Here is a 9,996-nt window from a genome sequence, read left to right on the forward strand (position 1 = left end):
GCATCTCTTTAAGCCTAGGGGAAGTATCCATACAAAAAAAGCTGATCCAACCAGAAAAGAGGTTTCCCAGAGTGAGGTTTGATTTCATCAGTGGTTTGGGGCACAGCGATGTGGGTAATATTGAGGAGTTCATTGAGATCTGCGCTGGCTCCAGATGTAGTGTGCAGATGGAAAGCTGTTTAAAAAAAATGTGCTCAAATATGCAGTCGATAACTCACCTCAATCCAGTGCAGCTTTGACTCAATAAAAAGTTGCTTTAAGCTTTGCAGTTGTGGCGACAATCTGCAAGCTTCTTGTTTTCTGACAGTCCATGAGCATCAAGTCTACTTTAGAGCATTTGATACACAATATCCGGTGATAATAATGTTGTGAAATATTATTACCATTTAAAATAATGTTTCTCTATGTGAATATATGTTAAAATGAAACTGATTACTGTTATGGCAAAGCGAAATTTTAAGCATTACTTATGAAATGTTTTTATCAATATTGAAAACAGTAGCTTAATATTTTTCTGAAAACAGGTATACATTGTCATATTAAAAAAGAATTGTTCACGCACCTTCATAATAGGTGAAACCTAATCTAGGATTCACGGTTTTAATCTAGGGTTTTGAAAGGTAAATAAGTGGGTTTCAGACTTGTAATATCAACTAAATAATGAGCATTTCGGATTCAGATTTTTTTTAGGTTACTAATCAAATAATTACATTTGTGAAACTGATTGCGTGACACTTTATGCATATGGTCAGATGTTTTCTTTTTTCATCTCTGCTTTTGGATCTCAAATCATGCTGGAGACCATAAATATCAGGTTTTATGCAGCTTAGAATACAAATAATTATACATGAAAAAATAATTATTAAAAAATAGTAGTTATGCAGATAAACCTAGCCAAAAATGTATTGCTTGATATATATATAAGTTAAATACATAAATACAACTTTTTATTATGTATTTAATATTTTATATATATATATATATATATATATATATATATATATATATATATATATATATATATATATATATATATATATATATATATATATATATGGTATACTGTCAATTAGATAAAACTTGCAATTAAAAAAAACAAAAAACTTCCAGTGGTCTGTGACTTTCAGACCCTAATAAATACTGTACAATATACATTTCTTTATCAGCCATGAAAAAGGGAATATTCTACCATGTCTAAAATAGCAAACAGCAGGAGTTGTTGAGCGTTAGTCTGTTAGCTGATTTAAATTCACATGCTGTCTCTCACTGTCCTTATTCTCTGTCTTTCTCTGTCTCTGACAGATGAATCCAGTCTGAAGATGAACAGTGTTCATCACATCCCACAGACGCTGGCCAGTCACTCTCTCGCTCCGAGGGTTAACCACAGGACAGAGATACATGCTGCAGATATGCTCAAACCGGACCCACGAGACACCTTCTACAAGAGTGAGTATTTTGTACAGTGTAGATGGATACTGAGGTCATTTATGAACACTGTCCAGTCATATTGCTGGATCTCACTGTGCTGCATTCACTTCATCCAAGTAATGCTTTCACTGGTTTAATGCAATGCTGAATATAAAATGGGATATAATGGCATAATGAGATAAATTATACATAATGCAATATGTCATAAATATTTGAAATATTTTTGCAGCGCTCTAGCACTGTTGGTATACAAAATAAACAGCCATCTCTCAGGATAGACTGTGGATTGTGTGGTTTGTATAATTGCTTGTGTGGAAGTTCAGCAGCGCATTGGTAGACCCATATGGTGGTGTAGATACAGGATGTCAGCTTGTTAGGAGCAGCACCACTGAATTCGTGACAGTCAGGACTGAGATACAAGCTAAGAGTGATGAATGGAATCTGTTGAATATCTGTATCAGCAAACGTATTTTTAATTTAGATGAATGGAAAATGTTTGTGCTGAGCAGTTGTTTGTGTGTCAGCTGTCTTATGAAGAGTGTTGGGATTGTCTTCTGTGATGAGGTATTTGTTGTCCTAGTTCCCATGATAGATCAGTCCAGGCTGGAGAATGTTCTGCCATCTTGTGTCTACTCTCCTACCTACGTGGTGAAGGACTTCCCTATCGCACGCTATCAAGGCCTGCAGTTTGTAAGTAACAGTCTGGGTTGATGACAGAATGATGGCTGCTGATGTACTAAATGTGCTAATATATGCAGTTGATAACTCACTGTAGTGCAACCTTGGCTCATTGAAAGTTGCTTCAAGGTTTGCATTTGTGGAAAACTTTATAGTATTTGACGAAAAACAACAACTTAGATGCCTCAGCACACTTCCAGCCGCAATATGGCTTAAATCGATTTTTAAAAGACAAAAAAAACTGAAACAGTTCAAAATAAAAATTATAATTGTGTGAATTGTGTGATTTACATCGCCATTACAATTGCTAAAATTTATGTATAATACAATTTTTCCAGTTTTGTCAAGCTCTGAAATGTATGGCTTGATATATAGTTAGCTAGGTAGTGTAAAAATAAAACTAGTTAGCTAGTGTAAAAATAAAAAAAAAAACATATCCTGTAATCATAAATGACTGGACAATTGGCTGATTATAAAGAGTGTGATTCTGAATAACATTCAACTTATTTATTTAAAGCACTGATGAAGCGTGCCTGCTGTCTCTTTTACAATATTTCTGAGTTTAGAGCAAACATTGCCCTCTTTTGGTCATCACTGTTAAACACAAGTCTAAAAAAGAGAGGGTTATGTGTATGTTAAATGTCACGTTGTGCAATTACAGTCACTGTTTTAAATTCTTCTGATTGACTTATTTCATCCACTCTGGCTTAATATTTCATAAATACGTGTACCAAATATCTCTACCTAATTTCTCTTCTTATTTGTTCTCAACCAGGTCTACCTTTCTTATGTATATCCCAATGATTTCACCAGACTTACTCATATGGAGAAAAAGAACAAATGCTTCTACCGAGAGTCTCCTGTCTACTTAGAAAAGTACGATTTCTGACTGATCATGACAAGAAATTAAGCAGTGACCAATTAAGTAAATTAACAGAAAACCGTGGCTTTGTTACTCTTTTGACTGCTCGTGTAGATTTGGCTTCTACAAGTACATGAAGATGGATGAGGACGAGGATGACCAGCCTGTTTTCTTCCCCAAACCTGATGGTCTGTGTTCAGCTGGAATCTTAATAACAGATAAGAATTCAGCAGCTGTTTGCTCTCTTTAAAATTTCACCATCTGTAATGAGCCAAGCAACATATGTGTTCCCAGGGTTCAAAATTAACACAAGCCAGACGGCAAATGTGAGTAAAAATGAGCTTTGAGTAAATAAAACAGTTGGCCGCCAACTTTATTAGGATCATTACATGGTTTAGATTGCACTATTAGTAAAATACAGTTTGATTGTCACTTACACAAAGGTACAGTACAGTATATAGATATCACAATATTACATTTCACTTGTTTTTTTGGTCAACGACTCACACTCAGCATGCGAAAGAAGGAAGGCAGAGAGAGTTTGTATCTATAATTGTGAAAAAGCATCATCTCAAATTAGACCATTCCTAGACCAGTCCTTCTGAGGCTTCAGTGCATTACATTTTTGCGCTAGGTGCATCATTTTTCAAATGACTACAGTAAACAAAATACTGTTTCGTGACCAATAAGAAATATTTTTGACTGATAAACTGTCAATGTAAAAGTGAAATTGTCAAATGTGTGTGCATTTGGACAGCTGCAACATGCTGTGTGTAACAGCATGGATGGAAGGCGTGGAGATGATAATCATTAGCTGTAGATTTCCATCAACATTACAGCAGCCTCACTGACTCTTTAATCATGTCATTAAGCAATTCTCATTTCAGATTACATGAATTATTTAAAGGGCTTTGGTTTGATGGGACTTGTCTCTTCTGACAGATTTCCTGGAGGAGGAAGAAGGCGTCGACCCAGAGGAGACAATCAATTCCAACAACCGGCCAGTCAAGAGGACTAGTCCACCCTATCAGACGTCAAGAATTACAGCGTCCACTGCCTCCTCCAAGCCTGATAGATTAGACAGGGGTTCAAAGAGCTACGTCTTTCAGCAAGGAAGACAGTACGTTCAGTTAAAAGAGCGGGAGGGGAGTACAAGAACGAAAGGGGAAAGATTTTATAAACACTCTCTGGTGGTGGATGATGAAATGACAGAAATAAGACAGACAAAGGGTAGTACAGGTGCGTTAGAGCCTCAAAGTGGGTCTATAAATGAGCAGATGGGAGCAAGCGAGGAGCAAGGAGAATCTCAAACACTAGCGCTGGTTCAGAGAGGGCGTTCTTTAACATGGCTACTGCCTGACCCAGGACTGCCAAACCAGAGTAAACTGACAGAAACTGACAGCCCACCTGTGAAGGGAAGATCCCCCTTTAAGCTTCCTCAGAAGTCCCCTCTCTATGTCTTGGCCAATCGGATTTTAGGTAATGCAGGCAAACCTGTGGTTGGGACCGGTGTGGAAAAAGAGACTAATATCAATAAAATTTACATCACTAGACCCCGTCCTCCAGTGAGCAGATCAAAACCTCCTGTGGAAGTGTTTCCTGGTGTGTTCCTTTATCAATCTAGAAAGAGCAAGAGGCTTGTGGGTTTGAGCTCAAAATGGAGGTCTTTAAAAACACAAGCAGCTGCTTCTCTCCCCTGGCAGCACTTTCCCTTAATGGGGCTTAAGACTTCCACCCAGTCTGCCCTGTTAAAGCACAGTCATCCTTCCTTGCCTACGGAGTCTGGGCCTCTTAATAAGGGTGACCCTACAGCCTCCATATCAGATCCAGACAGCTTGCCCTCTTCAAGCACAGAAAGGAGAGACCACCCCGGGTTAAACTCGTCTGAGAACAGCCGGCCTCCGGAGGTGCAGTCAACAAAGGTCTCGGAGATGCCGGAGGGATCGGACATGGCTCTTCAGAGCAGAGGCCTTGAGGAAGGAGAGATGTCAGAGTACAGTTATGAGGAGGCTGAAGGAAGGCCAATCTTGTCAGAGGAGGCCATAAATTGGCAGCGGACCTTCAGTGTGAACCCTGTGGACTTTGAGCTCCTGAGGTCAGACTGGAACGACCTGAGATGTAACGTCTCGGGGAACCTGCAGCTCGCAGAGAACGAGGTCATTGATGTGATCTCACAGTACATGGAGAGGCTGAATGAGAGGAATGGAGGGTGGGTGAGAACCAAAAATGCAAATGAGGACATTTTAAAATATTTTAATAATTTAATCCAGCAAATATATATATATACACACACACTGTATATAAGGGGTGTTTTTTGTTCAGTAAATGATTACTTTTGATAAGAAACAAAGTCTCATCTTTCAAACTATGTCAATTTTTTTCAGGAAATTCAAAGAAAAAAATATGTTTTGATGGATTCTAATGTGGCAAAACAGATTTCTATTTAAATTATTAAATTCTATGATGTATGTATAAATAAATCTTTTATTAAAGAAGTTATTAAAAAGAAAAAATTGTAAAAAAAAAAAAACATTTACATACAGTAGATTTTAAGGCACAGTTGGAAAAACAGCCTTTTTGATAGTATGAATAATTATAGACAAGACAGAAAAAAACAGTATTTTTAAAGAATTGAGACTACTAATAATATAAATCTTGGGTGTAAATAATATAAATCTTTGTGTTTGTATATATATATGTATATATATATATATATATATTTATATATATATGAATAAATATGAACCCTTTAAAATTACGTGTGGGCTTTTCCTGCTGAGTCTGCAGCTCAAGTATAGAGCTATCTTTTAATTCTAACCTTGTACTGAGACAGTCTGAACTCCTGCTGGTAAGCAGTCTCTCAGTGGGTCGCTTTATGCAGTTTTATCATAACAAATGGGAACGCTTTATTGCTCCTGACACAACTAGATTAAAGAGGATACATGGTGTTACAGCATGTACTTATATTTGTCATGTATATTTTTTATTGTCTCATTTAAATGCAGCCTATTTACAGCAGCTGTTCTCTTTTTTCCTCACTGTTTCTTACCTCTCCATCAGGATCTACACTCTGGTCCGTATCGTAAATGTAGAGAAGAGAAGAGACTCAGCAAGGGGCAACCGTTACTTGATGGAGCTGTTGTTGATGGAGGGAGGGAAAAGAGTGGTGCGACTGTCTGACTACATCTACCTGCTGTTGCACCGCAGTCGATACGAGGAGGGGATCGAGAGCAGAGAGGGAACTTTACCCTCATCCCACCATACACCCGGAAAAAACCCACCGCCCAGCGGCTCCAGTTCCCAAACACACACCACCGCACCCTGGAGCACCAGCTGGGCCAAACCCCTGCTCTGCCAGCCGACCATGTTAGAATGGAGACATGACGTGATGGTACACTTTGTAGTACCAGGTAAACTAATTTACACTAATAATATGAGCTCCATTCATTAAAGCAATGCAAAAAGTGTACACTAATGTATGGGTTCTGTTCTGTGACAGTAAAGAACCAGGCTCGCTGGGTGCAGCAGTTTATCTCGGATATGGAGCTCCTGCACCGTGAGACCAAGGATGAGAATTTCAGCGTGATCATCGTAGACTTCCAGAGCGATGATATGGATGTGGAGCAGGCACTGAAGGAGAGCACCGTGCCCAGGTGAGTCCTTGTGTCTTTCCACTTTTAGCTAAGCACCCGCAGAGAACAGTCCCTGCATAGATCTTCACAGGAGGATTTTTCATACGAGTCCTGATTCTGGGCTCAAACACTGTCTGAACCTGAGAAAAAAAAAACAATCTTTTTCTCTGTTTGCCTTTTTGTTCCTTGCTCTGTGTGAGTAGGTATGAGTATCTGAGACGTGAAGGGAACTTTGAGAGATCGTCTGGTTTACAGATGGGTGTAGACACCATAGAGGTGAGAAGAGATTTCTAATTTAGACGTGCAAGATAAAGTTTCATTTTAATGTACACTTTTAATGGAAGCTTGTCTGAGAAGATGGTCTACTCTAATTTAAAGAAGTGCACATTTTCACAAGAAGGTTGCACAGAGCAACACTGGTGATGGTGTAACATCATTTCCAGGACAGTCACAGCATAGTGTTCCTGTGTGACCTGCATATCCACTTCCCTCACAATATCCTGGAGACTGTTAGGAAGCACTGTGTGGAAGGCAGACTGGCCTTCGCACCCATCGTCATGAGGCTGGACTGTGGGAGCTCACCTCTGGAGCCTGATGGTAAAACATATACACAGACGCTCTTAGAGACAGCTGCGAAGTACATACAAACACACGTTGAAACGCCAGTTGTGCATAATGTGTCTGATTCTATTTCTTGCGTATCCTGTTTGTTTAAACAGAGTCATATTGCTCTCTTTAGACATAAGGCTGGTTTCATAGACAGGGCTTAGCCTAAACCAGGATTAGGCAATTGTTCAGTTTATTTTTTTTTTGTAAACATGTCTTTGTAAATCATTGCTGGTGTGCACCTTAAGACAAAACAAAGGCACTGACGTGTTTAAGATAAGTCAGTGCAAGTTTCTTTCAGTTGAAAGTGCTCAGATTTACATTTAGTCTAGGTCTAGGCTTATCTGTGAAACCTGAGAATAATGTCTAATAGTTTACTTCTTACTTTTTTACTTTAATGGAGCTTGGAGAATAAATAATAGTATACATTTATTACGAAAACATAAGGTTATAGTAATTTGAAACATTTGAACAGTAGTGTATGTGTAGATTAACTGTGTTAGTAAATTTATTCACTGATATAAATATAAAAATCTGTTTTATCACAAGCAGGGCTGATATGTGATATGATGAATGAGCACATTGATTGTTTAAAAAAGGTTACATCGTAATTGTAATTGGTTATTTATACAGAGAGGCTAATTTAATTTATTTTCTTATTTTCCTTTGTCAGACACATTTTAGTCAAAGACCAATTTGCATATTTATTCTGATTGGCCAATATATTGTATGCATCAGGCTGTCTGCCTCCTCTGGCATTTTGGAAATGATTTCCCTCGCTTAGGAAACTGGACATGAATCGACAAATAACCTTTTTTAGACATCTAGGTTATGCGCATTGGCATGAAATTCATCAAAACTGTTTTTGCTAAATTTGTTTAGAATGCATTTTTAAGAGACTGGGAGATCTCCACTGTCTGTGTATATTTATCTGATTCACATTTATTTCTCACACAGGCTTTTGGGAAGTTAACGGCTTTGGCTTGTTTGGAATTTATAAGTCTGATTTTGATAAAATCGGTGGGATGAACACTGAGGAGTTTAAAGACCGCTGGGGAGGAGAGGACTGGGAACTGTTGGACAGGTAATTAATTCCATTGCAAATTCCAGGTAGTTCTGGTAACACTGTATGACAGACTGTGTGCTTTAAAGGAATGGTCCACCCAAAAATGAAAATTCTGTCATCATTTACTCATTTTCAAGTGCTTCCAAACCTGTATACATTTTTTGTATCTTCACAAAGGAAGATATTTTGAAAAAAGTTTGCAACCAGGCTTTTTTGGGTCACCGCTGACACCCATAGCATTTTTTTTAAACTATTGAAGTCATAGGTGACCCAAAACAGGCAGGTTTTCAGAATAGCTTCCTTTGTGTTCAGCAGAACAAAGAAAGGTATACAGATCTGGAATTACTCGAGGGTGAGTAAATGATGACAGAATTTTCATTTTTGGGTGAACTATTCCTTTAACTGTGAGAATGTGACATTTAACATTAAACCAATCAAGTCTTGGTTCCAGTGTTGGTGTAACTACTCTATTTTGTCTCTCTTCTTCCTTTATCACATCTTCCCTCAGGGTTCTGCAGAACGGACTTGAGGTCGAAAGACTGCGACTGAGGAACTTTTACCACTATTTCCACTCCAAACGGGGCATGTGGAACATTCCTATTAAAAGAACATCTCAAGGATAACAGAGGAGCACAGAGGACCCTGCTGTTTTTGTTGGCTGGCTGTTTTAGTGTGTGTGGTGGTCATTTTTGCCCCAGTCGATGCTCAGGGGAACATGGGCCTGCCACGCTGTGTTTGATGTGAGTGCTGGTGTTTGATGAACAAGATTCTCTTAAGGGCTTTGCCAAGTTCATTCAACTTAAAGGGTAAAATACGAATCTATGAAGAAACCGGGAGAACGCTGAGAGAGGATATTTAAAGGCACATGCACAAGAGACATTTTAAAATGCTTCTTTGCCAATCTTAAGATTTAAAAGAAATGTAAAGAGAGGGGGTTGTCTAATATTCTGCAGTTTGTCTCTTTATTTCAAACTTATTGAGTAGATTAAAATAGCAGAGGTTTATTCAAAATACTTACAATAGAGGGTGCAAAATTATAAAGAGCATTAGACTTACACAGTAATACAGACGAGTTTTGATGAAGGGATAATTTCTGTGAAATTGTTTGTAGAGGATTTAGGTATGTACTTTTCCCTGTTGAAATTTCTTATTTTGAAGAATAAATAAAGTTCATTAAAATGAATCTTGTTCAGAAATTATTTCAGTGTAATGCTTCTACTAACCACCACATGAGGGCATGCACGTGCATCTAAGCAAGATGTTACCTCTTTAGTATTTCATTCTCAGGCTCATGCTTAATTCCATTAAGTGAGCTCTCATGCATAAACTAATACTAATTCAAAAATGTTTATTGATTTATTTATTTATTATAATACAGTTTATGAATAAAATGTACATTTATCTATCGAGGGCTGGCACAAGCCTTTATGGGTCCCTAAGTAGAATTTTATCTGGGGGCCCCTCAGAGCCCCTCAGATCTAACACGCCCACGATTAGTTTGATTGCTTTGTAGTGTTGATTACATCATACTATTGTTTGCCTGGTATGTTTTTACACTTCAGTGATTTTTTTTTATTGTAAGAGTTACAAACTTACAAGTATGGTCAGGTCTTAACTTGACCTTAACATTCACGTATTATTATTAATATATCTTAACGTATTAACTCGCACAGCTTAGTTAATGTGGTGTACTGAAATATAGCTAAATAAATTAAATAAATATT

At 37.8% G+C, this 9,996-nt stretch overlaps 1 protein-coding gene across 5 annotated transcripts in view; it reads left to right on the top strand.

The window, feature by feature from the left end:
• The window catches only part of b4galnt4b (beta-1,4-N-acetyl-galactosaminyl transferase 4b), a 61,262-nt gene extending 51,807 nt beyond the window's left edge, over positions 1 to 9,455 (top strand). For all 5 annotated transcript variants that reach the window (XM_043245519.1, XM_043245521.1, XM_043245520.1 and 2 more), the window contains 11 exons: positions 1,303 to 1,446; positions 2,009 to 2,118; positions 2,882 to 2,982; positions 3,083 to 3,156; positions 3,911 to 5,177; positions 6,029 to 6,378; positions 6,468 to 6,621; positions 6,804 to 6,876; positions 7,044 to 7,197; positions 8,164 to 8,290; positions 8,781 to 9,455. In XM_043245519.1, coding sequence (XP_043101454.1) covers positions 1,303 to 1,446; positions 2,009 to 2,118; positions 2,882 to 2,982; positions 3,083 to 3,156; positions 3,911 to 5,177; positions 6,029 to 6,378; positions 6,468 to 6,621; positions 6,804 to 6,876; positions 7,044 to 7,197; positions 8,164 to 8,290; positions 8,781 to 8,895 — 2,669 coding nt within the window. In that variant the 3' untranslated portion in view covers positions 8,896 to 9,455. The remainder of the gene's footprint in view (positions 1 to 1,302; positions 1,447 to 2,008; positions 2,119 to 2,881; positions 2,983 to 3,082; positions 3,157 to 3,910; positions 5,178 to 6,028; positions 6,379 to 6,467; positions 6,622 to 6,803; positions 6,877 to 7,043; positions 7,198 to 8,163; positions 8,291 to 8,780) is intronic.
• Positions 9,456 to 9,996: the final 541 nt, after the last annotated feature.

The sequence above is a fragment of the Puntigrus tetrazona genome, chromosome 7 (assembly GCF_018831695.1).
Source record: "Puntigrus tetrazona isolate hp1 chromosome 7, ASM1883169v1, whole genome shotgun sequence".
In the NCBI taxonomy this organism is placed as follows: Eukaryota; Metazoa; Chordata; class Actinopteri; order Cypriniformes; family Cyprinidae; genus Puntigrus; species Puntigrus tetrazona.